This window comes from Epinephelus moara, chromosome 14, assembly GCF_006386435.1.
Source record: "Epinephelus moara isolate mb chromosome 14, YSFRI_EMoa_1.0, whole genome shotgun sequence".
NCBI lineage: Eukaryota > Metazoa > Chordata > Actinopteri > Perciformes > Serranidae > Epinephelus > Epinephelus moara.
Genome location: NC_065519.1, coordinates 20,389,193 through 20,417,185, shown reverse-complemented (window position 1 = coordinate 20,417,185; position 27,993 = coordinate 20,389,193). Strand labels below are relative to the sequence as shown.

The 27,993-nt window shown below is 41.4% G+C and overlaps 1 protein-coding gene across 1 annotated transcript; it reads left to right on the top strand.

The window, feature by feature from the left end:
* The first annotated feature begins 7,672 nt into the window (after positions 1–7,672).
* On the top strand, positions 7,673–27,733 carry disp2 (dispatched homolog 2 (Drosophila)). Its single transcript, XM_050062841.1, has 10 exons — positions 7,673–7,893; positions 14,688–14,832; positions 15,029–15,306; positions 15,441–15,470; positions 15,594–15,717; positions 17,818–17,933; positions 19,353–19,468; positions 20,278–20,375; positions 20,640–20,798; positions 22,960–27,733. Exons 1-10 carry the CDS (start codon positions 7,799–7,801, stop codon positions 26,251–26,253), a joined length of 4,455 nt encoding a protein of 1,484 aa, XP_049918798.1. The 5' UTR covers positions 7,673–7,798; the 3' UTR covers positions 26,254–27,733.
* The last annotated feature ends 260 nt before the right edge of the window (positions 27,734–27,993 follow it).

Genomic DNA, 27,993 nt, shown 5'->3' with positions numbered 1-27,993 from the left:
GACTAAGCATTAATCTCTTTTACAGCAATGCCCTGAGGTCACATTCAAAGGCCTAGAAGGATAGAAAAATATGATAGTAACTGTTAGGAAATGATGAAAAAAAGTCCATAAAAACAAATAAGTAGCAACAATGTCAATCAAGAGTTATAAACAGCAATACAAGACAGTAAAAAGACAAAAAGTTAAATAAGAAAAATAAAGTCTGCTGTAAATTCAATTCAATTCAGTTCAATTTTATTTATAAAGCCCAATCACAAATCACAATTTGCCTCAGAGGGCTTTACAGCATACGACATCCCTCTGTCCTTTGGACCCTCGCAGCAGATAAGGAAGAACTCCCCCAAAAAAACCTTTAACGGGGAAAAAGAATGGTAGAAACCTCAGGAGGAGCAGCTGAGGAGGGATCCCTCTTCCAGGACGGACAGATGTGCAATAGATGTCATACAGAACAGATCAATATAATAAATTAAAAGTAATCCGTATGACAAAATGAGACATAAAGAGAGACAGAGACAGACAGATGGCTGACCAACAACAACAATAAAAATGGTAAGATGTAGAGAAAAAAAATCAATTAACCATAGTAGGAAGGAACAGCAATGTACAAATACAGAGTTATGAAAACAGATTGAAGGATTGGAGAGCCAAAAGGGAGGTCAATAAAAACATGTGCTTAGCCAAGATTTTAAAACAGACATTGTTGATACACATCTGATATCTAATGCAGGGGTGTCCAAGTTCTTTTTAAAATGGGGGGCCAGATCAGATTGTGTGAAAATACCTGGGGGCAGTGATGTAGTGGAGGGTATACTCAGATATACAGGGTATACCCACTTCTTTTTCTATCCAGTTACAGTATACCCACCTATCAGCTAAAAAGCCATTGTAATAGGAAAGTATGCCCACTTCCTCATCAGTAACCTACCTATCTACCAAGTAGTACACCCACCTCATCAATTACCACTACACCACTGCCTGGAGGCCAGCTGCATCTCGCATCATATAGGCTATAGCATTGCAGATGTTCAGGACAGGATGTTCTACAAATATCTTGGGGCCCCGCAGGCAAATGGGAACCATGAGGAGGCCACAAGGAAGTCAGCCACAGCCAAATACCTACACAGAGTAAGGCAGGTCCTGAAAAGTCAGCTGAATGGAAAGAACAAGGTCCAAGCCATCAACATGTACGCCCTGCCAGGCATCAGATACCCTGCTGGGATCATGAGCTGGCCAAAAGTGGAGATGGAGGCCACTGATATCAAGACAAGGAAGCTTCTCACAATGCAAGGGTTTCATCTCAAATCCAGCACCCTGAGACACTAAGTGTAGCAAGGGAGGCCGAGGACTGGTGAGCATCAGAGCTACTGTCCAACACGAAACAACCAAGATCCAGGAAAACATCAGGAAGATGGCCCTCAAAGATGAGCTGCTAAGTGAATACCTCAGGCAGCAGAAACCCGAGAATGTAGAAGAGGAGGACGACCCTTCATGGTAGGACAAGCCTCTGCAAGGCATGTACCAACCAACAGAATAAGTGGACGACATCAAGAAATCCAACCAGTGGCTGGAAAAGGTTGGACTGACAGACAGCACAGAAGCATTAATCATGGCAGCAGTAATGGGAACTTAGTACAAGATCAATAGAAGCAGGGGTCTACCACAGTAGACAGGACCCCAGGTGCAGGCTGTGCAGAGATGCTCCTGAGACAGTTCAGCACACAATAGCAGGGTGTAAGATGCAGGCAGGATCAGCGTACATGGAACGCCATAACCAAGTGGCTGGCATAGTGTACAGGAACATCTGCACAGAGTATGGGCTGGAAGTCCCAAGGTCAGAATGGAAGACACTTCCTAAGACGGTTGAGAATGACCGAGCTAAGATCCTGTGGGACTTCCAGATCCAGACCGACAACCTGGTGATGGCAACCAACCGGACATTGTGTTGACTGACAAACAATAAAAGAAGGCAGTGGCAATAGATGTAGTGATCCCGAGCGACAGCAACATCAGGAAGAAGGAACATGAGAAGCTAGAAAAATACCAAGGGCTGAAAGAGGAGCTAGAAAAGATGTGGGGGGTAAAGGTAACAGTGGTGCCAGTGGTAATCTGAGCACCTGTGGCTGTGGCCCCCAAACTAGGAGAGTGGCTTCAGCAGATTCAGGTACAACATCTGAGGTCTCTGTCCTAGGAACAGCTAAGACACCGTGCAGAACCCTCAAACTCCCAGGTCTCTGGTAGAGGACCGAGCTTGAGGAAGACACACCACACCTCATATAAATGGCACAAGTGCAACTGTTTTGTTTTGCAATGCAAAAGTATTCAACTTTCCATCGCTCCTGAAAGCAGCATCCCTACTCACTGTTGTCTTTCGCTTCTTTACTGTGGCCACATCACATCTGCTACCTAGTAGGAAATGTCTGCTGTTAGGTAACCGTTAGTTTGCTTGTTTACGGTCTGTTTATGGAAACACATTACTTCTGCCTGCGTACTTCCTACTTGGTGCATGTCTACACACTGTATGATAGTTCTGCCATCTTGAGGTGAATGGGAAAAATGCAAAATGATCTTGCTTGATTAACCAATAGACTTGTTGTGTGGCGGGCCAAATATAGTATATTGTGCTAGACGAGCTGTGTGTTCCAATACCCAAAAAGATTTAGTATGTCCATACTTGGTATGTCAAATGCAGTATGCCAAAAATACCAGGATGTTCTACTACATCTGGTCTAATTTTGCAGTATGCGAGCCAGCATGCTTTTCTGGCTATTCTTACCCACAATCTTCTGTACAGCGGACGATATGTTACATGGACTGAGCCGCAAACAGATGACAGCTGATTGTCAGAAGTCACAATGGCTGATGACAGGGCATTTAAGTAAGTGATGACCAGTCGAATTGTAATAATAGGAATACTGAGTATTTAAGTGAACAAAATAATCATAAATATTACAAACAACAAAAGGAAATGACGATGAAAATAACAGTGACAGAGTAATTTCACTGTCGCAAATATAATATCTACAATCTTACAGTTATAACTTTAAAGGTAAACTACATACATTGCAAAGTAACAACAGCAGAGCTCTCCAGGTCGATCTCTGTCTCTGGTGAACTCAGTAAGAGGTGTTTTTCTTTTATGTCCAAGGTAATGGAGAGGGTCAAAGATCAGTTCAGTACGTATTTTTTAAGGGCAGCTGCAATACTTACTAAAAGTCAAAAGAAAAAGTATGTGATTCGGAACGCACCCTAGCTATGGGAAAATTGGTTCGCGGGCCAGACTTTGGACACACCTGGTCTGACGGCAACTAGTTTCACAGTTGTGGAGCAGCAACTGCAAAGGCTCTGTCAATGCCAGAAGAGAGGCTAGTCCCAGGGTAATGTTCTCGCTCTTTTGAGAACCAGTCAGCCTCCTTGCAGCTACATTTTTCAACAGTTAATAAAGACTGGAGAAGACCTACATACAGGGAACTGCAACAGTCTTGATGTAATGAAGGTGTAAAACACTTTTTCCGTATCATGAAACTACAGAATTGGCTTGAATTTGGAAATTGTTCACTGATAGTAACTGTTTTTAACATCAGAACTGACAGAGCTAATCAAATATAACACCAATTTACACGTGACACATATCGGATGAGGTGGCCTAGCTTAGATGGCTCCTTTAGTTTTGTTAATGTTTTGCTAAAATATTAAATATATCACTGATCAGAGGCCTTGCAGTAACATACTACATTGCAGAAGTTCACAGAAACACAGTGTTCTGCTCTTTGTCTCCACACAGACATTTTTCTGTATTTCCTGCTGTATCTTTATTTATCCAACTGTGTTTGTTCCACGGATCTTAAGGCAGCACTGGAGCCGTAATGAAGCGTTTCCCTTCGCATCACTACTCACTAGCAGAGATCTGCCACAGGAAATTACCATGGCTGTCACCTCAGTACCAGCCAGAAGCCAAACCCCCTCTCTTCAGCCTCTCATTATACGTGTGTGTCTGGTGTATCCAGTACGTGCCTGTCAGGCTTTGGATACGTGTGTATTTGGGTGTGTTTTTTTTTCCTTGTGTGTGTGTGTGTGTGTGTGTGTGCAGCTAAACAGTGTAAGTTAATCAATGTCTGAAGTCAACAAGGCATTAGCCATGTCAGCTGCAACACAGGCTGTTCAGGAAACTCCATGCCAACCACCAACACAGCAGCCTTTGTTGAAGCTGAGGACTAATATTGCACACAAACAAACTCGAGCATGAAGTTTGTGAATAAAGTCTCTGAGCTCAAAGGTCAGTTATAGCTTTCAGAGCTCTCAGCTGCATCCTTTGAACATGAAGGATGAGTCTCCTCTCCAACACAGTTGTGATTGATCCCCTCTCTCATCTAGCAGCTCTCAATGAGTCAACCCATTTTACTATGTATAAATCAGATTTGAACATCATGACTCACTGAAGCACTATAAATTAGGCTGCACTATTGAGATAGAAAAAACAGATACTCCCCTCCACTGTCTCTGCTTCTCATTAAAAATCATGAAATAGCACTTTGATCTCTCCCACCAAACTTTCTCACACCGTCCTTTTCTCGATCTTTGCCTTTCATCTGATAAATCATTTCTTCCCCCCCCCCCCCCCCCCCAAGGTGGCCCCCTCAGACACAAGAGCCCAGCGCCATGATTCATATTTATAACCGGAGACAGACCAGCGGCCGCCTCATTAGCAGCGAAGCACACAGGTCTGCTGTGTCACAGTTTCTCCTTTCTTTTGTGCCGCTCGGCTTTGGCTCTCACTTCTCTGAATAGAAAGCCCAAAGTCATATTCGGCTTTTTCCTTTTTTATTACATAACATATTCTGAAGACACCAGCACTCAGTTTACTCCATTTTGTCTTGGGAAACAGTACTGTGATGCAAAATCTATGTCTTAACCAGACCAAAGCTTCAAAATCATTTGTCTGAGTCTCTGTAGGAAACAACTTAAGTTGATTTATTAAAAAGCATTTGATCTAATACTTGCCCTTCTTTGTATTGCACTACATTTCAGAGTCAAATACTTCACTATATAATGACTGAAGGCTTATTTACAGGTGAACATTTTGCATAAATAAGATAATAATATGATGATGAATAACTAGACTAATAAGGCACCCTTTATATAGTGTATATTAGTGGTAAAGTGATCATTTACAAATCCTTAATAGATCCGTTATGAGCTTTTATGTTGAAGAATGTTAGGGTTTGTGAAAAAAATTAGTGCTCGACTTTTCTATTCATGCAGTAGTAATTTTAGTAAAACCTTATTACAGGCTCACTTCCTAATAAGCCATCTGGCCTGCACCTTGAAGAGTTAATAAGTAATTATTTATAGGTTTTTAATCCATCAAATCTGATGTTGAAAATGTTGTTTTAATGCTTTTTGGTCCAAGTAGGGCTGAGTGGTGAAACGGCACAGCCACTTTCACAACCTGGCAACCCAAAAGTTGTTTTTATTACTGGCTAATAACTGATCTATAAAGCATCAATAAATGTTTAATCATTAACAAAGCCACTGGTTACTATGGAAGCCCATGTCCACCAATGTAATGAAAAAAAAAATCCTGTAAGTCATTATAACTAGCTTTCCGTGCACCATCAGAGGCAGCTGTTTTAATTTCGTCATACATATGTTGAATGATGACAACAAAGGTCTTTCTATTCTATTCTGTAATAATGAGTTAATATCTCAAAATAATGACTTAATATTGTTTCTCATTATTTTGATATATCAAGTAATTATTGTGAATAAGTTTCTCCTAAATGAAAGGCAGTATTGGGTAGCAACGCATTACTAAGACATTACATCATTACATGTTACTAGTAATGTGTTACAGTAATAAAATTACTTTTTCCAGTAACAAGTAGTGTAACTATTTAATTACTAATTAGGCGTACTAATACAATTTCAGTGATAATATTACTGTTACCCCTAAAACAAATAATTCAGTATAACCAAACTTTTGTTGTCACCACGTACTGATTTAAATTCCAACAATCTCCTGATTCATTTTAGTCATTTATAGTATTTTACTTTATGTCTGTCTGTCTGCATTGGCTGGAAATATTCCTATCACTCTAATTTTATCTAAGGGAAAGATGACAAGAACATCATTCCATGTAGTGGAACTAAGACTCAACACAACCTCAAACCTTCTGAAACACCTACTATGACCGACAGCACAACAATGTAAAGCTCCAAGCTACAAGTGACAAAGAAATAATGAAGCTTGTGGCTGGATATGACATGGATGAAATGTTGCCAGTCTCCATGATTGACTCAACGTCAGATCCGTGAGAAAATAACGGTCACAGGCAACAGAGGACCCTCAGGTAGAAGATCATTTGCAAGCTTTCGAGCCTTCGCTGCATTAACAAGAGATTTTGTGAAGAACTGACGCAATTACCAGTTCTGTGGGGTGTAAAAACAAGATGGCTGCCATCTCTGCCAAGTCAGTCTGCAGCTGACCCTGAGACAAAAGTGGACAAGGTCCACAACCTGATCAGATTTTATGGTTCAGACTTGTTTATTTATAATTAATATTTTTTGTAGTTTCATATGGCAATTTGACCCATTTTAGCAACAGTAACAAGCTAAGACACTGTTAATTAGGAAGTACTCATTTGAGGACATTAGGACTTCATTATTGTTTCATTTGAGGACACTGGGAGTTTATTGTTGTCTCTTTGAGGACATTGGGACCTTATTATCGTCTTGTTTGAGGACATTGGGACTTTGTGGTCTCATTTGAGGACATTGGGACTTTATTATCGTCTCCTTGGGGACATTGGGACTTTATTGACGTCTCGCTTGAGGACACTGGGACCTTATTATCGTCTTGTTTGAGGACATTGGGACTTTATTATCGTCTCCTTGGGGACATTGGGACTTTATTGACGTCTCGCTTGAGGACATTGGGACCTTATTATCGTCTTGTTTGAGGACATTGGGACTTTGTGGTCTCATTTGAGGACATTGGGACTTTATTGACGTCTCGCTTGAGCACATTGGGACTTCATTATTGTCTCATTTGAGGCCATTGGGACTTTATTAGGGTCTCATTTTAGGGACAAAGGGACTTAATTATCATTAATTATGTTTAGGTTTTTACACTTACGGGGTCCTACTGATCCCAAACAGCTAGGAGAAATTAAAAATGCACACCAAATAAAAGGTCGGATCTCAGGAGAACATTGTGTCTTATTTTTTGTCATTGTAATACAACTAAATTCGATATTTTTGTGCATTTGATCTCTCCTTCTTATTGAATAATACTGATTTTAATGTCACTGGAGATGAAAGCGTTCACCTGAGTTAACCTCTTCAGCCCTGACACCAGTTACAAGAAGCTCCACCATGTTCAGCAGCATGGCTCCCAGCAGCTGCAGCTCCCAATTAAATAATTGTTTTAATTGAACCCAGCATCGCTGCCTGTGCACCTTCATAACGAACATTAACCAGCATCTGTAGCTCCTGTCCGAGCCAATTACGTGGACACTGATGCTCACCATCCGCCACTTTGTGCTCCAGCACCGCGGCCGGTTGGACAGCGACCAGGCAGCGTCCTCAGCATCACCGCGGCTCCGCCAATCAGCACGCAGCTCGGGGGCAGATTAACCCAAACAGCCCCGGTGCTGCTGTGTAGTAGCAGCCTCAGAAACAAGCTCCTGATCCTCGTGGACTCAGCCTGGCCAGATGGGGACTGTTTGGTTAACCCGATTCAGAACAACAGGAAATTGATAGTTATTTTGTGCATGTAGTTTCACAGCGGGATCAGAGGGAGATGGAGGCTTGCTCGATGATTGGAGAGAGCACGGATGCGATAGTGATGGATGATTCTCCCATAGATGAGAGGGGGATTCAGGAAGCTTGCCAAAGGTGGGTTGCTTTTCCTTGTCTGTGGATTTCTCTGGTGCTTAGTGTGGGAAAATAAATGAGATTTACAGTAGTGGACGTGGATGTGTCTTACCCTCCTGTGGACGGTGTGAGTATTGTTCATCCAGCTGTGTTTATGCTGGAGACAATGGGATTATGCACAGGATATGAATTCTGCTGCTGTTATTTTTTCCATTACACTGTTATAATTGGCATCTTAACATTATTACAGCATTAATTCCTGATTATGTTGCTCTGTTTGTACTGCTGATGAAACCAAGACATGCTGCCAACTTACTTTTAAGATTTTTATGTTTGGTAATCACAATATTTTCAGGTCAAATATCATTATTTAATCCTTAATATCACACTGTATTTTAACAAGAGCTAGAATACTACACACACAGTCTCTCGCTCACAGTGACACTGTAGCTGACTTTACTGTAAGATCTGTTCAGTCATTAAACTCCTGCTGGGTCACAGATATCACCCTGTCACGCTCTCTGCTGCATATTAAAAAAAATGTAAAATTTAAATTGGCCCAGGGGCTTCAAACATGAAAGTGGGGCTTCAAACAGCTGAGGCCTGTCACCCCCTTCAGCTCAGCAACAGGCCACATACACCCTCAAGTCTTTGTCCTCTTAGTAACACCCTAGAGAAGCTCTCTTTTTAGGAAGGTTAACAGTTTGCCTCCTGCGCACAGCTACAGCCTGAGCCTTTTTTCTTATATATGTGTGTGTGTGTGTGTGTGTGTGATTGGCGGTTTCGGAGATGTTTGAGGACGTGACATTGACTGGCATCGAGAGAGTTGATGTGGGAGACGTGCTGTATAAAGGGAGAGAGACAGAGACCTAAAGGCCGACGGAGCAGAGTGTACTATGAGCTGTCAGTCTCTAGCCTGTCAGATATTTTCTGATTCTCCTCGCTGGAGTCTTTCGAATACCTTAAAGCTGTCCCCAATCAATATTCTTACATCTTAGATTAGTGTCACCAGCGTTAACTCAGCCAGTCAAACTTAGCTTTGAAGGAAGTAAAATTCTAATGCATGGAGGGTTCAGGGTCAGTGAAGATACAGGGCTTAGCCCTGAAACCTTTGGTGTCTGACACTATATGTATAAAAGTCAGTTATTATCATTATTCATCATATTATTATGTCAAATACACTCTTGCCTTCTTCAACACACCCCCTGGCCACATTTTTGGTACACTTCTATAATTTACAGATCCAGTGTGCAGGATTTAGGGGGATATATTGGCTGAAATGGAACACAATATAATAAGTACGTTTTCTGTATTATAAAATCACCTGGAAATAACAGTCATTGTGGTTTTGTTACCTCATAATGAGCCATTTCTATGTACATAGGGAACAGGTCCTCATCCACAGAGCATGCCAGCTGTCGTACTGCCATGTTTCTACAGTAGCCCAGATTGGACAAACCAAACACTGGCTCTAGATAGGCCATTTGCGATTTGCTTTTTACGCATTGGTCACCCAAGTTAGCAGCCGAACAGCACTGGATAAACACTGATTTTTAACATGAAACTGCTTTATTCAGTGTTTTTACTGGTTTAAATCAAAGCGTCCGTTTGTTTTGGAGAGGAAGAGACCTATGTGGATAAATCGGCTCCAGGTAAAAACCTCCTGAACAATGAACACTGAAGGAATCCTAACTGAGAGTTCACACTTGGCACATGGGAGAAGTTTCAGCTGGTTGCAATCTGCAGTCCTCACCACTAGATGCCACGAAATCCTACACACCGCTCCTCAAATGCCATCCAGTACAAAACATCTGCCACAATTCTACATTCAGGAAGATTATAATGTTCAGCTTTTGTTGACACTCCCAAAGAGATATTAATTCAACTATATATTTGATACTGAGGTCATAGCAAGGGCATTTTGTTTCAATATTTGGGGGAAAAATAGCCTATCAGCAGGGAGTGTAGGTGTCATCAGCCTCACGCACTTAAGTTGCTGCAGTTGCTCGGCATCAACTCATGGTGGACATCTCATATTGAACTGTACAAGTTGCTGTATCTACTTTTTGTTTTATGGCAGACTGCAACCATTGCTTTCGAGTTTGTACACCGCCACCTTCTACTCCACCAGAGGCATTGTTGCGCCCGTGAGTTGGGTTCAAGCAGTCTGTCAAAATAAAAGTCCTCTACTACTCTGACGTTTTTATTGTTAAACAGCATGTAGGCTAGCAGTTAAATTTAGCTCCACTGACCAACTACAACAGTAAAATGCTACGTACACAGTAATACATCAGTAATGATTATCTAATATACAGTTGTGTGACATCTGTAGGGGTCGTCTTGTCTGCACTGATCAGTTTTAGGTAGGACTTTTAGCCTACTTGTATTTATACTGTGTAGTTGCTATTTTTACCTACTCTATCCACCACTGTATACAATTTAAACTAAAGCAGTCTCATACAATATTCCAGACATAAATAAAGTTTGCAGCATTCAGTTTTAGATGTTGATTCAAGTTTCTGGTCATTTAGGAAGCTGATGTTTGTGATGCTGTTAAATTATAGTACTTTGTAATGCAAGGTGTTTCTAACACTTTATTTCTAACCTCATATATATTGCATGGCGGCTGTATAAGACTGAATTCATTTTGCTAAGTGTACCAAATAAACTGGGAAACGACTGTATGTAAAATGAAATGAGAGCGACTTTTGTTTCAGCTCATTACGCCGTTGTTGTTTTGATGTTTCTCAGATTTATGAGGTCATTCTGACGTCAGTGGACAATTCAAGTGTTCCTTTTTATATCCCGGGTGTGGCGAGAAACTCAGTGACACCTTCCTGGATATATTTTTGTATTCATCCACTGAAATATTAATGAGCTCCACAAATTGATCCTCTCTTGTGTGTGTGTGTGCGCTTACATTGGTAGATTGATTGTGAAAACCATCAAAGAGGAGTAATGGGCTTAATTACTCTTCATCCTGAACCCTGATGTGAGGAGGCTGCCAGGCACGAGTTACATAGTACGTACTAATGATTCGGCATCTATTTAACCTGCTCTGAGTCGTGGATGGAGTTTATCATGCTACAGAGACAGAAACAGTGTTAAATTAGTTGACAGTGTTGACTTCCAGGTACTTTTTATGAGTGTATTTACTCACTCCGGCGCCTAAATAGGCTAAACTAGATGACAAACATTTGCTATGTGCCTAAGAGCACAAGTAGTATAATGTGGGCTATTTATTATTTAGATCATATTACAGCTTTATTGTAACACAAAGACAAAATACTGAGGTTCAGCTCCTCGCTCAGCTCCACCGTTAATACCTCTGCTACTGTATTCAACAGACTACTCATCATCTGTGTGCCTTATTATGGGATGCAAATAAAACTGTGTGAGGTCATTTAGGCTCTGTTGACTTACTCCGTCGCCATGGTGACCAGGCAGGAAGTGTGGTTGCATCCAGTCTACTGTGGAAAAACAAGCATGTGGTAGACGACACAGACCTCACGGCCCATTTACTGAGATACAACCAGGGCATTGCTTAGTAGTTCAGTTTGGCCTGTTTATTTATTTTAGCTTGAACATAATGAGACTTTAACACTTCTTAAAAGTAAAGTTCTGGAACTAGTCTAAATAAAACTACAACAAAGGATCCCATCTGACTGTTCTCAGATTTAATAGATTAAACATTGTCTAATTTAACCCTCAATATACATTCTCCCCATTTAGGTTTAAGCTTGGAAAATTGTTTTCTACGTTGTCTAACTATATTGCATACAGTATTATCTGTATCAGCTTGTTCCAGCTCCTCATTTAAGATTCATGTTTACACTGAGTGAAATACTCATATTCATTTATGGCAGCCCAATGTGTTTGGTATCTTTAAAACTTCAGGATATCCACTTGAATTCAAAATAAAGCTCTGTATTTATATTTTACTGAGCCCAGGGGTGGTCATAGAGGAAAAAATAAGAAAATCCAGGCCATGATTTATTAATTCTATGCACATGAGATATCTTTGTTGCCTCAATTTAGCCAAATAGTTCCCATGTTTTAGTTAATTTGTGCACATGTGTTAAGTGTATATACAGAGAGCCAGCACTGCTCATCCCACATACACAGTCCCTCAGCCTCACTCCCTGCTGCTATAGGGGACTACTACTCTGACAGGAGAACAGATGGCAGCTCCGTATGGAATGCCACTTGAGTCAGCAACTGTAGCAACTCGAATTCAGCCAGTGCAAACCAAGCGCCGGGGGTCACAGTGGGCTGTTGGCCAGCAGCAGCGCTGAGTCTAACCTGTGTAACAGCAGCAACAGAAAGTTTGTCCTGGCACCAGAGGTCTGATCCCAGACCACCCTGGCTCCCTTTTGGAAACCTTCTGTTGCTGCTGTTACACAGGTTACACTCAGTGCTGCCGCTGGCCAACAGCCCACTGTGACCCCCGGGAATTTGAGTTGCTGCACCCGCTGACTCCCAGTGAAATAGCCTACTAGCAGCAACAGAGTGAGGTGGAGGTGACCTGTGCTGGCTCTCTTATCTTTTGTGCATGATTTAACAGAAACTTGGTAACAATTTAATTAAATTGAGATAATTTATTATTTCCCATGTGCACAGATTGTTACCGCTCTCAGTGACAGCTTACCTGCTCCTAACTGTGGTTGGGAACACGCTGGCTTACTAACATTAATTTAGCGTTGCTTGTTATTAGCTGATAACTAGCTTTTAGCGGTCCGGACCACTCCTCTGACGGAAGGATAATGAGGCATTCGGGTGTCATTTAACAACAATGGATTTATCGCAGTCTTCACAAATAAAAACAATAAACATGGCCTTCTCGTAAGGTTGAACAGTAGCCCTAAGTTTGTCTAGACACTGTTTTCTGCTCATTACTTGTTGCCGCATGCGGTCTTCACCATGACATATTTGAGAGAGAGCTGCTTCCCACACCACATACAACAAAGCACATGTCACACAGTCACAGGTTACCCACAAGGCCACAGCCCTTAAAGAGGAAAAAGGGTGAGCCCGTAACAGGATTAAAAAAATCATAGCCTCAATTTATTTATTTGTTATCTCCTTGGTTACTCCCAGGCTCTGTAGTAGTTAACTATTTGAGTATTTTGGAATATGTTAATATTATAGAAAAGGAATGGAACAGAATGCAAGAGTCTACAGCCACGATAGCAACTCTGTTAGGCTGTATGGCATTGAGCTTATGCTAACATCAGCATGCTGACATGTCAGTGTTTATCAAGGGTAATGTTTATACCACGTTCACCATCTTAGTGTAGCGTGTTAGCATGCTAAAAGGTGCTATAGGGATGTTATTAGATTTGCAGATATTTGTTAATTAACTAAGGTCCTGGGAAGTGAAGAGATAAAAGCCACAAGTTATCACGTCCTGAGGGGATATATACATAAATGTCTGCACCAAGTTTCCAGCCCATAGTCTCCTAGGAATTCAGTTTATATAAAACTGATTTCACACGGTAAATACATTTGGAGGGAAACGTAACACCGAGCGAATCACTTTTCTTCTAACATGTTAAGAAAATGTTGCGTAGAATTGTTGACATACCTGGCAAGTCGCAAAGAGGTTGATAGTAAACATATCAGCAAAACTTTAACACGCAATGTATTTTAATTGTTTTCCACCAGAAGAGCAATCTTGCAATACAGTATCCACTTGTAGTGACTACAGCATCATATTTTATGACTTTTTTATTAACATTTAAGCAAATTAGCCCGATAACAAACATTAACCAAAGTGCATTTGTTGCCTAAACGTAAGACAAGAGACTTTGATTCTGTATGGCCGCTGTCCTCTCCAACCACCTCCTTTTGAAGCCTACAGCGTACATGAATGTTCTGTTTTGTTACCTGAAAGAAACCATATCTTATCTCTGAACATAATCCAGGCAGTGACTATGTTGCCACAATTACGTAATTAAGAACGCAATTTAGTAATTTACAAAGGTAAATTTAATAGGCAGGGTTGAAATTTCATATCAGTCCATCCAATGGTTGCTGAGACATTTCACTCAAAAATACAAATGTCAATCCCATGGTGGTGCCAATGGAAAAGTATGAAGATCATCCACTGGGAACCATGAATGTCTGTTATACTGAAACCTGGATCTATGTGATGGACCAACATTGCCATCTCTGGAGCGAGCTGCTAAACGTAGATATTTCTGCAATCAAGTTTCCTTTGCCTGCAACATGTAGAGAAGGAATGAGAAGGAATACATTACCAACTTAAATGGGAGAGGGATTTGATTACGTGTGTCACTCTAGGGTTCTTCCAACAGCTGCCATTACTCAGGAGTCGTCATCACTCAGTCTCATGTTATCTATCCTGGACAGACACTGTGCCTCTCTTATGATGGGGTCTGTGACATGATTCTTCTTTCTCTCATACCCTCCTTTCTTTTTTAATTGGGCCTCCTTACTTCCAGTAGCCACAGTGTGTTACCCAGAAATCCATTCCTTACCTCATTAGCTCGTCTGGCCCGCTGGATTTTACGCTGAATATGAGATGAGTCCAAGAAAGCAGTGAGGGTACTGAGACGTCAGTCACTGTACAGTGGGAGAGATAGATTGTTAAGTTTTACTTACATTACCCTCTGCATATTTGCACTGTGTCACTGACTGAACTTTTGCACTTTCAGTTTAAAAGAACTTTGCTTCTTTCTTCGGTGCTTACCTGTCAATCATTTCTCCTCCCCTGCAACCATAATTTCACATTTCTTCTCTTCTTCTCTCACCCACCTTTCCCTCCTCTCCTGTCTGTCTTTTCCTCTCCTCAGCGAGATCCCGGCGGTGTCTCTGTGCCCTCCTGACAGCGAGTGTTCAATCGAGGCCCAGTTGACAGTCATCCAGTCTGAAGGGGAGCTACGTGACAGCTGCAGCAGCCTCGGCAGACCCTCTTCCTCCTGCCAGCTTTATCACCAGGTATACCTGAGCACCCACTGCACTGTGTGCTGTTTAGGACAGATATCTGGGGACTCATTAAAACAAAATGTTAGACACAGATCCAGGATTTGGGAGGCAGGGGTAAAAGTAGTCATTGTGTCACTCAAAAGACTTGAATGATCCCAAAAAAACTTGCCTTGTTTATGTATTTTCTATCCTTATTTTCCTTTGTTAGGTCCCCCAGGGTCCTCAGGCTGGGACCTATGATTCACCACAGGTCCGCAAATGTCCCCACTGCAGCCATTACGGTCCAATCAAACCAAACACCTGCCGCAGCTGTCACACAAACACAACAGGTCCTCATGGTGAAGGTGGTGTTGTGGTGAAAGTTGGACATAACCATGGTTCTGCCCATCAGACGTCTCGTCACGGGGCGGTGAGGTGTCACTGGCTGCATGGGTCAAATGAGAGCAGGACACAGAAACCGATGCAGCGACATGTGGTGACAGTAAGGTGTGTTTAAAGGAATAGTTTGACATTTTGAGAAATATGTTTCTTTGGGTTCTGGCGCAGAGTTAGGTATCAATCTTCTATTTTGTGTGTTATCCTTCTCAAAATGTTCTAATGAAGTTTTCGACCATTAACAGGGACGGAGGACTCTACTGCATCCTCAGAAAGTAAGTACTGAAACCAGTTTTCACTATAAAAATCCAAAGATAATGCATGTCTCCCTCTTTTCAACTGGGATTATCCCCAGTTAGCCAGTGTCACATCTTCTCCTGTGATTTTCTATGTGGCAGTTACTCCCAGCTGATAGTAGACTACCCACTGGCAGTGTTAGTGAGTTGTGCCGTGCTGCTGCTGGGATGCTCACTGGCCGGACTCTTCATCGGTCCACTGCCAGACTTCTCTGATCCGCTGCTGGTGAGTCTCAAACACACACATACACACAGTCATACGTATAGGGTGCCAAATGTGAAAATTTGAATACAATTTTCTCGCTGATATATTTTGAATATTTACCTAATTTTCCTCACAATTGAGACAGAAATTCATGTAAAACAACATGTTGTGAGTAACTTATCAATATGTTTGTAGAATGTAAAAAATAAATATTAAATGTAAAAGCAATATGAAATCTATATCAAAATTTTAAATGTAAATGTTAAATCTAAATGTTTAGAAAATATGCAGATAGCCCACATTGCGTCTATCATTGTTCCAGCCTTCTGTGATGAAACCCTGCAGTAGGCTGTTTTAATATTTTCTAAACATTGATTCAACATTTAGATTATATTTTACAATTAACATTTAGATTTTGTATTTAGATTTAGATTTAACACTTAAATGTAATATTTAGATTTAACATTTAACATTTAGACTTAGACTTAACATTTATCATATAACATTTTAGTTTTTCTTATCTGATTAAAGACAAATTTGTTTCCATATTTTCTAAACATTTTGATTTAACCTTTAGATTTAATATTTAGATTTAACATTAAACATTTAGATTTTGACAAAAAAAAAAAAAATCTTTAGATTTAACATGTAACATTTAGTTTTAGCGCTAATATCTAGATTGAACATTTAAATTTTTTTTTCCATATTTTCTACACATTTTCATTTAATCTTTAGATTTAATATTTAGGTTAAACATTTAGATTCAGGTTTATCATTTAAATTTAATGTTTATATTTTACAATTAACATTTTGATTTATTTTTAGATTTAACATGTAACATGTAGTTTTAGTGGTAATATCTCAATTTTTTTTCCAAATATTTTCTAAACATTTCGATGCAATATTTGGATTTTACATTTGACATGTATTTTTTTTTATTTATAAATATATTTTAGCAATTAAATATAACATTTTCTCTTATATACATTTCTGTCTTGAATGTGAGGAAGGTGAGCTGTATATTCAAAATATATCAGCAAAAAATTGTAACCAAATATTTATATTTCCATTTTTCCCCATATTTTCTAACATAACATTTAGATCAAGGTTTAACATTTAGATTTAACATTTAGATTTTGACAACACATTTAGCTTTAGATTTAACACCTGTGTGTGTACCATTTCGTTTTAGGGCTAATATCTAGATTTAACTTTAATTTTTTCGCCCCCATATTTTCTTGACATTTTGATTTAACCTTTAGATTTAATATTTAGATTTAGACTTAACATTTAGCTTTAAGATTTAACCTAACCTTTAGTTTTAGTGGTTATATTTAGATTTAACATTAACATTTTCTCCATATTTTCTAAACATTTAGATTTAATATTTGGATTTAACATTTAACATGTATTCTTTTACATATGTGTATATTGTTAGCAATGAAATATAACATATTGTTTTCCATAAATTTCTGTCTTTAATGTGGAGAAAGTGAGCTACATATTCAAAATATATCAGCTAGAAAATTGTAACCAAATTTTTATATTTGGCGCCCCATACACACGTATACAGAAGCATGAAGTGTGTAAAATGTAACCCTGCAGTTTCCCTTTGTGCAGCACTTGTATATCTTCTGTCACCCATCTGTCAGGTCGACAGTACAAACCTCTGTCACCACCTTAGGCTGAGCGTTAATTACTGTCTCTGTAATGACTTATGATCTCAACCGGATCCATTTACGTCAGTCTTATCTCAGATTCAACGCACTGCACTGAATGAGCTCCTGCTCGCTGTCATCTTAATTAAATACATCTTCTCACCTTTGATGTGCATGCTTACAGGATAAACACTGATTAAAACATTATTCTGAAAATTCAACATGTAATTTACAACAATGCATCATTAATGACAAGTCTAAACAGATTTACATGAGAATGAGATTGCTTTATACCGTGAGTGCTGGGCTCTCTTCCTTTTAAGATCACATCAAACACTCATCTGCTAAACTAATTGAGACAACATTATATGGTGCTTGTGATGCTGATTTATTCAGTAAGCTGCTGCAGTGAGCGTCCATGCTGTCTTTAGCTTTGATGTGTGTTTGTGCACTCTCTCCTCAGGGCTTTGAGCCACGGGGAACATACATCGGAGTTCGCCAGTCCAGCTTGTCTGAGCTGCAGGAGAACACTGGCCCGGGGAGAAAACTGTCTCCTTTACCACAGCAGCTCAGTAAAAGGTCAGCGGAGGGATTCAGCAGAGTGCAGGCGCTCTACACAGGAGGACTGCACTGCTGAACAATGCACACAGATGCTTGACAAATACTGTAGATATGAGTGTATGGCTGGTCGGGGTTGGGTAACTGTAAAACTGATTTCTGATACAACATATGAGCTTTTGAACATGTGACTGTCACAAACGTATTAAAAACATAGAAATAAAAATTAAAGCAGATCGTAACTTAATAAGGAATATTGATACACATATATTGGTAAAAGCATGTAAAGTAAAAACATTCTAAAAAAATGTAAATTAAAAATTCTGTCATCAACATATATTTTATATAAACAGTGATCAAACGACCAACACAACAAAGGTGGTTGTGGTGACAAACAAACTGAAAACACAAAACAAAACCCCAGACTCCATAGTTTCCCCTTAGCTTTACAGTGCTTTTTTGGCGTGTTGTTGTCCTTGTTTTGGTTTCACTGCCTTTGTCTTTACTGTTTTGATTTAATCTCAGCACCAGTGTTTTCAGCAGAGAAGCCTTTATGAAGTACACAACATGCCCAACACCGAATTAAAAGTAGATGAATAGAGTTAACAAATATGTGATGAACTTAGTGGAGCATTTAGCAGCTAAAGACACAGATATTGCCCCCGAGAGTTGGTGGAGACCAAAAACAGAGCTAAAAGTAATGAGAAAAATTGGACTTACATTTCCCGGGTGGCCAGAAACACAACTCCGAGTCATTGTTGCTCTGTGTCCGCTGGATATGTAAATAATCCAAATAATTTGCGAAGAAGTTCAGCATAACAAGTTGAAAAGGTGAAAATATGTCAGTGTTGTGTTTACAGTTTGTTGCACTGCCCCCAAGTGGCCATAAAACAAACCCCAACACACAATCAGGCAGACAAAACAATTAATGCCAACCTGGACTCACTCCAAAGTTGTCAAAATTCTGCACTTACTCAGTGACTTCCGGTGTCAGACACTGACGAAAAAACCACGTGCTTGGGTAGGCAAAACGTAACCACGTGCCTTTCTTGTTGAAGGGAAAAAAAACCCTCAATTCGCGGTGTTGTACCGATGTAGTGAGTTTATTTTGAAAGAGGCTGTATGCAAATGGTACATTTCCTGTGAAAACGGAAGTGTATTTTGAAAGGAGACAATGCATTTAACAGGCAGAAGTTGACAGGGTGTCCCAGAACGTCAACAACCAACGCATCTGAGGTACCTTTCACACTTTGTATCTGGACATGGAAAGTCCATGACCAAACGTCAATATGTGACAAGGACTAAATGTGAGAATGTGTTGTTAAAGCAGGTTTTAAATGATTAAGTTGTGAAACTGATCAATGTTATACTTGTCTGGAACAAAATGTGTGTTTAATGAGGCTGCAAACGTGCCTGAGTGTGCGCTTGTATCTGTGCTAGTTTTGGCGGTGCTGTCAGTGGAGACGGCAGCAGCAGCCAGGACGCTTCCAGGCTTCGCTTCAAGAGGATGCTGGCTCGAGACTTGTCTCCAGACACGTTTCTCTGTGATACTCCAGGTGGGTCGGCCGCAAACAGTTCATCCCTGTCAACAAACTGCTAATTTATGATGATAAATAAATCTCTCAAACTTGCTACACAGATTATAATGACAGTAAAAATACAAACATAACTCTAATTGTAGATTTTTGCACATTAACAGAACTTAAGGTTTGAGGGATGTGCAATACTGCTGGCACCAGAATCCTCAGCAGAACAGACAATGAAGTGGAAATATTATTAAAACAATGTAAATGTGATAGTGCTTATTCAGCAGTTGAGCAACTTGCAAATTCTGTGAGCTGAAGGCAAAGCCCTCCAGCTTGTTAGGGAACAATCAGCACTCCCAGCAAACTAATGAAAACAGTACAACAACAGAAAAACAAAAGTAACAGCTTACTGGTTCAATGCAAATTAACAATAAACAGTGAGATCATATGAGGACGTGAATAATAGCTTTAAGTGTGGCTTCAAAGAGAACAGTTCGAATGTATTTCCTTGAGCAGGTTATTTTCTTCTTCAAGCTCAACTTTGAAATTGCATGCTGGCAGATCAAAGACGAGGTTTGCCTTATAAATACACAGATAGCTCCCTAAATGGATTTATTAGCAATTTCAAGCCTTGAGGTTTTCGTTTTATGAAGCCAAATTTTTATTCAAAACAGACGAGGAGGATAGAACACACAAGAATTTAGTTTCTGGCCTGGATTCACCTTTGTGCATTTCAAACTTTCGACAATAGCTCAGCCGTTCTGAACATTCCTCAACCATCACAACAAAGTGATCATCGTGTTCCTGTAAGTTGAGTCCATCTGTTTCTCTCTGTGCAGGCGAGCGTTTGGCTCAGCTGGTGTTTCGATCAGAAAACTCAGCCAGTCTCTGGAGTCTGAAGGCCATCCACGCCATGTGTGAGATGGAGCAGTCCAGGGTACGCTCTGATCTACTCAGCCCTCCATCTCTCCTTTTGCTCCTCTGACTTTCCCTTCATCTGTCATCTCTTTCGTCATCGTCGTCTGTCAGCCTCACTCTGTCTCTTCTCTTTTTCTTTAATGCCTTGACCCACATTTAAATGCTGAAATTAAAAGCACTACTTTATGTCCATTGCCTCATCTGAAATTAATTCAGTTTTTTTTTTATGAATTTGTTTCTAAACTGGGCATGTGTTCAAATATCTTTTGCTGGTCTGATACAGATTCGCTCCCAGGCTCAGTTCCAGGACCTGTGCCAGCAGCATGTGAGGGGGGAGGCCGAGGGAACGTCCAGGGGCGGCTGTTGTCCGAGCTGGTCTCTGGGGAATTACTTGGCTGTCCTCACTAATGCCTCCTGCTGCCTCAGCCTCACCTCACACCAGGTTCTGCAGCTTTCTTCTCATCTAAAAAAATAACATACAAATGATGATATAAGCTATAATTAGGTTTTTGCAAACAGTTCACTGCAGTAGCCCGTCTTGTACTGTACAGTCAGTGAACTGTCCACAGTGCATGTTCAAGAAAGGAAATCTTATTTTCTTTTTTTTTTTGTTGAGAATCACATAAGATTGATACCACTTTCATGTCTGTAAGATGAATATAAAGCTACAGCCAGCAGCTGGTTAGCTTATGTTAGCATAAAGACTGGAAACGGGGGAACAGCTAGCCCAGCTCTGGGCAACAGTAACAAAAACCCTGTTTACACCAAGCAGTACGGTACAGTTCAGTTCGGTACGCGTTTTTTCCGTTTCCACTGTAAAAAGTTGTGGATGGTTCAAATGGAACCGTTCCATACCATTACCATTTTTGGTCCCCCCTCTGTTGGGGTACCTAGCACACAGATCTGGTACTAAAAGGTGGAGCTGTGAACACTGCAGTCTGTTGATTGGTCAATAGAGGACGGTCACTCTGCTCAGGGCTGAGTTGTGGCTGGTTTTGTGACCACTGTTCATTCAGTCGCAAGTTTTCCACGAGTAAACTATAACTATAAAAAGAAAGGATACTTTGCTGCCTGGACCGACTGCCGGCAAAATTTAAGGTGGAACGTTTACTTATAATGTTACTCAATGCATGAGTTGACAATGTGAATCCATCAGCACACCTTAAATTTCAATGTGACAACTTTAACCATTACTTTAGTTTTTATATGACAAACACTTTTAGTAATGAGTGGATCTTCAAATGTTCAAAAATATATATCAATTTCGACCTGATTATGTAAACTGTGTTCATTCAAATCCTCACTTGGAGGAAAAAAAGCATCGCAGAGTGTCCTTCCTGTGGCCTTCGGCCAACTGAAGGACTACATGCCGCTATTTTTAAATATCCCATTGAGAGTGTCTCACTGCAGCCTGTATTATTTGTTTTGAAAATGTTGGTGTGCAACCTCTTTCTACGGACAATAAACGAGGTGCAGACTTTCAATCTATAAGGAAATACAGTTAGAGCTAGACAGAGCAGTGAGTGACAACAACCCTGCCCACATTTAAGAGTACTGTTTGCAGTGGAAACGCTAGGGTCTAAGTACCATGTCTGAAGGGTTACTTTTGGTTCCAAAGGTATCGTATTGAAAGTGTCTGGTTGAAACAGGGCTTAAGCGACGTGTGAAGCCTAAAAGGTTTGACTTCCTGGGTGTTAAATGACCAGGATCGTCCGCTTCTTTGGGCCCATAAAACAAATGCACTTGACACTTATACTGGCCAAGCTGGCTACCTCCAGTTTAGCACTCTGTTAACTTACATGGTGATAAACTAATTTAATCGAGCTGCTCTCCTAAAAAAATATATCCACTGATTTATGGGCATCTCTTTAACAGTTTAAGTCTAAAGAAAAAAGTCTTTTTGGGCCTCATGGCATCTCATGACAGACCCATAACTTCACTCTTTGGCCACTCTGAAAATTGGCTTCAAACGCCTGGTGCACTTCCTGAAGGCCTGGGTTATGTGCAGGACTATTTCTTGGCTGGGAGCAGTGACTTCTCCACGGGTTGCCTGACAACTGGTTCTGGCCAATAAATAGTAAGGACCTCCTGCACCCAACATGCTGTAAAAACTTTCATTTATAATTGCCAACACTGCCTCCATAGTTCTCAACCAGAAAAAAACGTCAGACAAGACAAAAAAATATGACCCCATATCACTGAGATGCCAATTCAATAAGGACTAATACTATCACATGATCTCTATATTTGGTGAAATATGGTGGGTAATTTGCAGTGAAATTTTTACTTGAGAAGTTATGGACATAACAAGTTAGCACAGAGTTACGATCATAGACGACCTCTGCAATTATTATAAATTACTAAAGATCCTAAGGTAATACTAGTCCTGTGTGAATAGGGCTTATAACATTTAATTGTCATACAGACGTGAAAGTGGTACTAATCTTCTCATCTGATCTATTTCTCAAAATGTTAAATTTTTCCTTTGAGTTGAAGTTGAAGTAGCAGGTTGAGGGAAAGTGGGTAATGTCATTGACAACACTTATTTATAGCCAACTCTGTTTAGGTGTCTGACGTTTCCCATTTTCTCCCTTCAACATCAGGTGTCTGAGTCTCTGAGCCTCCTCCGGAAATGTGCCCCATACTATCACGAAGGACATCTGGTGGAAGCCTGTGTCGAGAGACCCAAACACGGCGGCTGCTCCTCCGTCCCGTCCCGCTGTAAACAGTCCCGTGTGGTGTTCCAAATCCTGCACTTCCTGGTTGACAAAGACTTCCTCAGCCCGCAGACTGTTGAATACCAAATCCCAACGTTGAAGTACAGCCTTCTGTTCCTACCCGTCGACAAAGGAGAACACATGATGGAGATATACATGAACAGCCTCGAGAGCAGGGATCTGACGTACAACAACACCACTATAACTGGCATGGACTTTGGCATCAAGCAGAAGCTTTTCAAGCATTACCTGGCCAGAGATTCAGTCTACCCTGTCCTGGCTGTTGTATCACTTCTTTTCACTATGGCTCTTTATCTCCACTCTCTCTTCATAGTAGCATTATCTGTTATAGCAATCACAGGCTCCCTCCTGACCTCCTATTTCTTCTATAAAGTAGCATTTCACCTGACATTCTTCCCCCTGGTCAACCTCTCAGCAGCTCTTATTCTCTTAGGAAGCTGCTCCAATCAGGTTTTCATCTTTGCTGATTTCTGGAATCTGCAGCTATCGCAGAACCCCTCGGCCTCCCTGGAGAAGAGAGTAAACAGAGCTTTGCAGGAAGTCGGCTATTTGATTCTAGCTTCGGGGCTGACCTCCAGCGCAGCATTTTTCTCCGGTTATCTCAGCAGCATCACAGCAATCAGATGTTTTTCTGTTTTTCTAGGAACTGCCTCATTTATCAGCTCCATCTTGGCGTTGGTGTGGCTGCCGTGCTCTTTCATTCTGCGCGAGCGCTACACAGAAGCGTCCTCTGCATCTGCAGCAGTGCAGGGATGGAAACCATGCTGCTCCAAGAACACGGGCGGCTTCTGGGATACGAGCTCGCGCAAGAGATGCCTTTTCACTCTCGGGCAGAAGCTGAGAGAATTAAAAAGAGGTCTCAGCGATACTTCCAATTTGTTATTTCTGAAAATCCTGCCCTGCGGAGTGGTGAAGTTTAGGTACATTTGGGTGTGCTGGTTTGCAGTGCTTGCTGCCGGGGGCACATACATGTCCTGCATTGACCCAGGCATGAAGCTGCCCACCTTAGACAGCAGGGTTGCCCAGCTTTTCCGCTCCAGTCACCCGTTTGAAAGATACGACGCAGAGTATCGTCACATGTTTATGTTTGAGAGACAGAGGAATGGAGAGGATAAACCTGTTACGATAATGCTTGTTTGGGGTGTCAAACCCACTGATAACGGGGATCACTTTAACCCCAAGAGCAATGGCTCTTTGGTTCTTGACCCAGATTTCAACATGAGCCGGCCAGACGCTCAGGTTTGGTTGAGAGACTTATGTGGACGGGTTCAGAACCAAAGCTTTTACTCCCCTCCGTCACCTGAGGATAAGGATGTCATGACAGACAATATCTGTCTTGTGGAGCAGCTAATACAGTGGGTGTCTGTCAGACGGTGCTCCGAGAGTGACGACTCCCTCCCTTTTTGCTGTAATGACATCCCTTTCCCCTACCCTCCCAGCGTTTTTGAGAACTGCCTCAGTATGATGCTGGCAGAGAGGTATGCTGAGGGCCATCTGGCCCACAGCGGAGGCCTGTACTTCCAGCCAGATGGCAGGGTCGCTGCCCTCGTGTTGGCATTCAAAACCACATACCTCTACAGCTTCAACTTCAGCAGAACCAGTCTTTTCTACAGAGAAACGCTGACATGGTTTAACAGAGAAATATCAGGGGCACCACAGGGGCTGGAGAACGGCTGGTTCATCAGTCATCTGTCTCTTTTTGATCTACAACAAGCCTTAAGCTCAGAGACTCTCGTAGTAGCTGGCTTCTCAGTAGCTCTCACATTTGCTTTGCTTCTCTTAACCACCTGGAATATTCCACTGAGCATATACGGGACTGTAGCTGTAGGAGGAAGTGTTTTTGTCACCATCGGCCTCCTTGTGCTTCTTGAATGGCAGCTGAGCGGCATTGAGGCTCTGTTTATATCATCAGCGGCAGGGCTGTCTGTTGACTTTATTGCCAACTACTGCATTTCCTACAGCTTGGCTCCTCATGCAGACAAAATTGGTAAAGTAGCACACTCCACTAAAAGGATGGGATGTCCCGTAGCAATAGTTTCTGGTGCATTTTTCTCCATGGGGATAATCATGCTGCCTGCCACGGTGTTGCTGTTCAGAAAACTGGGGATTTTCCTGTTTCTGGTGAAATGTGTAGCATGTGGATTCGCAACCTTCTTCTTTCAGTCCCTGTGCTGCTTTTGTGGGCCCCAGAAAAACTGCGGAAACATCATGCTGCCATGTTTTTCAGACCACAGTGACGGCGTGCTGTCGTCTTGCTCGACAGCAGAGCCCGGTTCATCGTCGGCGTCGGCTGCTAACGGAGCCTTTGGCAGATCTAGAGTGAGGAGGAGTTATGACAAAGAAGCAGGTGGCTACCTCTACCCCGACCACCAGCGTCAGCAGAGACATAAGCAGACCGGAGCAGGAGGAGGCGGGAGCAGAGGGCCGGAGCAGTACGAGCTGCAGCCATTGGCCTATCGACTGAGCGACAGCTTTGAAAACAGCACCTGCACCAGTAAGCTGTCCAACCGGCCCTCTGTGCTCTCTGATGAGATCGAGTACTGCGGGAGGAGCAGCATGGACGGGGACAGCGAGGAGATGTGCAGCCGTCAACACAAGGCCCTCCAGACTTCATCTCCGTACAAAGAAAACACCCTGCGACCAGTCGGCCTGGCACAAGACGACGCAGCGAAGGACAAGCTGCTGTGTAAAACATGCAGAGGCCAGTCTGGTGGTGGGGTGAAGCACTGGAGCAACACATCCTTCTCCTCATCCTCCAGCATAGAGGACACCATCATCAGCCACACACTGGAGACCATTGACCAGCCATCTCTCTGCAAAGACGAGCAAACCACAAACGAGGGCCTCCATCCCCACCATCACTCCCAGTCTCAGAGCTCCTGCGACTGTCTGGAGGACTCTAATGAAACATGTCTGAGTGACATCGAACCAGGGCCGTCCAACACGCAGCAACAGGAAGGAGAAGAAGCTGAGTTACAGCCGGGACATCTAAACGGGAAGAGAGACACACTGCGTCTCTCACTGAAAGAAACAGTTTACGAGAGTTGTAATAAGGGTCGCACCAGTCAGAGTGAAGAAGTTGTCATCTTGCCCAACAGTAAGCCGGACCTGCCAGACGTTTGGATAAAAAGAGACGGACAACGGGAGGACGCATGTTGAGCGAAAGTGGAGTAATATTTGCAAACACTGTGCATTAATTGCTCTAAATTTACATATAGATAAAAAGACTGTACTTAGACAAGCATATAGAAGCTACAAAAGGAGCACTGACACTTTTGTGTTACTCACAGGAAATATAAGCCAACTGTAAATGCAACATGTGACAGCATGTTTGTCTAATGTTGCCGTTAAGGTTATGTGTTACAGAATCAGAGCATGAGCGTCTCTTCAGCGAAAGGTCAAATCTAAGCATGACTTCTTAAAAACCGGCATTTTCACACAGAAGACAATAAAAAAAAAATTAAGTTTTCTTACCAAAAAAAAAAAAAAAAAATCAAGTACTGCACCTACCTGCTGCTGCAGAGTTTACTTTGTGCCTGGGACTTTTTACCATCTTCACAGACTGGGCTGTAACAAAACACGGTGTCGTTGCTGGCCTTTCTCCATGCTGGATCTGACCTCAATGAGCCATATACATTCACGGACTTCTGAATATTAAAAGATAAATATGAGATATACAGAGAAAGAGCTGCATTTAAGTAGCAAACTGTCACTCAACAACAGTCAGTTTTGCACTCTGGCGATTATGTGTACAGTGTGTGACAATGATGTAGAAAACTAGACAGCTGCAGTTCGTAATGTGTCATTCGTAGCGTCACAGCTTGTTTGCATTTCGTGTCATGCTGTTTATTCCAGTGTCAGTGCCAAAAATGTAATGTTTACTTACTGTACTAAAAAGGCAAAAAAGGGTTTCTAATGCGGATATACGTGGGTTTATACACTGTTGGCAAATCAAGGTGCGTACTACTCCAGGATACGTGGATGTCAGTGTCTGCCTTAGCCTTTGAAGAGGAGGAGGAAGCTCTCATTTCTATTTCCAAGCAGCAGTTATTATACCATCACATGCCAATGCTTCAAAAGCAAACAATTTGTACATAGACCTTTGCAGCACTGAAAATCTACGGAACAGAGAGCCTTTATCTACACCCCACCCCACCCTACTGCTGAGATCACATCAGCTGTTTTTATGTGCAGGTTACAGTATTTATGACATGAGCAGCATGTGCCAAATGTCTTTCAACAGGTTGTTTCAGTTCTGAAACAACGGAAACTGTGTGTTTTGTGCAAAGGGTGTGTCCTTTAAAAAAGTTAAGTAAGAGTTTATGGTCCTTAATATGATATTAAAGTATATTAAAAAAACAGGTGCAGCGATGGTGGTTCAGCACAAAGACCTGGACAAGAAGAGACTTGTGTCTGATGTGCCTACGAGCAGGGTTATTTTCAAGCTTTCTCTTTGTAAGAAGTGTTTGCTTTTGACATCTTGACTGTATCATCACAATTCTGCAACGAGCCTTCACCTTAAAAACCACTCAGCAGAAAATAACCTGCCTTAGAGATGAATGAAATTCATCGCAGGCTTTCTATGAACGGAAGACAGTACAGGTCACCACCACTATTATTTACAGGTGTCTATGTTGTTAATTTTTCACAAAACTGAAATAAAATAAAATGTTTATTTTCCTGCAGACTGGGTTTTTATTGAATTCAAATCTTGTTTGGAGTACAGGGAAATTACAGGCTTGAAGGATGAAATTAAATTTAAACTATATCTCTGATAGCACAACAGTCCCCTAGGTAAAATGAAAATGAATTCCATTTTCTACTTATGTTTAAGGCATTAAAGGATAACTTCGGTATTTTTCAACCTGGGCCCTATTTCCCCATGTGTATGTGTGTGTA

What these genes read in the sequence shown, in the direction of transcription:
- disp2 (XM_050062841.1), top strand. Translation starts at nt 7,799, where the DNA reads ATGGAGGCTTGCTCGATGATTGGAGAGAGCACGGATGCGATAGTGATG. An exon ending in CGACATGTGGTGACAGTAAG is followed by an intron (nt 15,307 to 15,440) that starts GTGTGTTTAAAG and finishes GACCATTAACAG; the next exon opens with GGACGGAGGACTCTACTGCA. An exon ending in GTGAGATGGAGCAGTCCAGG is followed by an intron (nt 20,376 to 20,639) that starts GTACGCTCTGAT and finishes GGTCTGATACAG; the next exon opens with ATTCGCTCCCAGGCTCAGTT.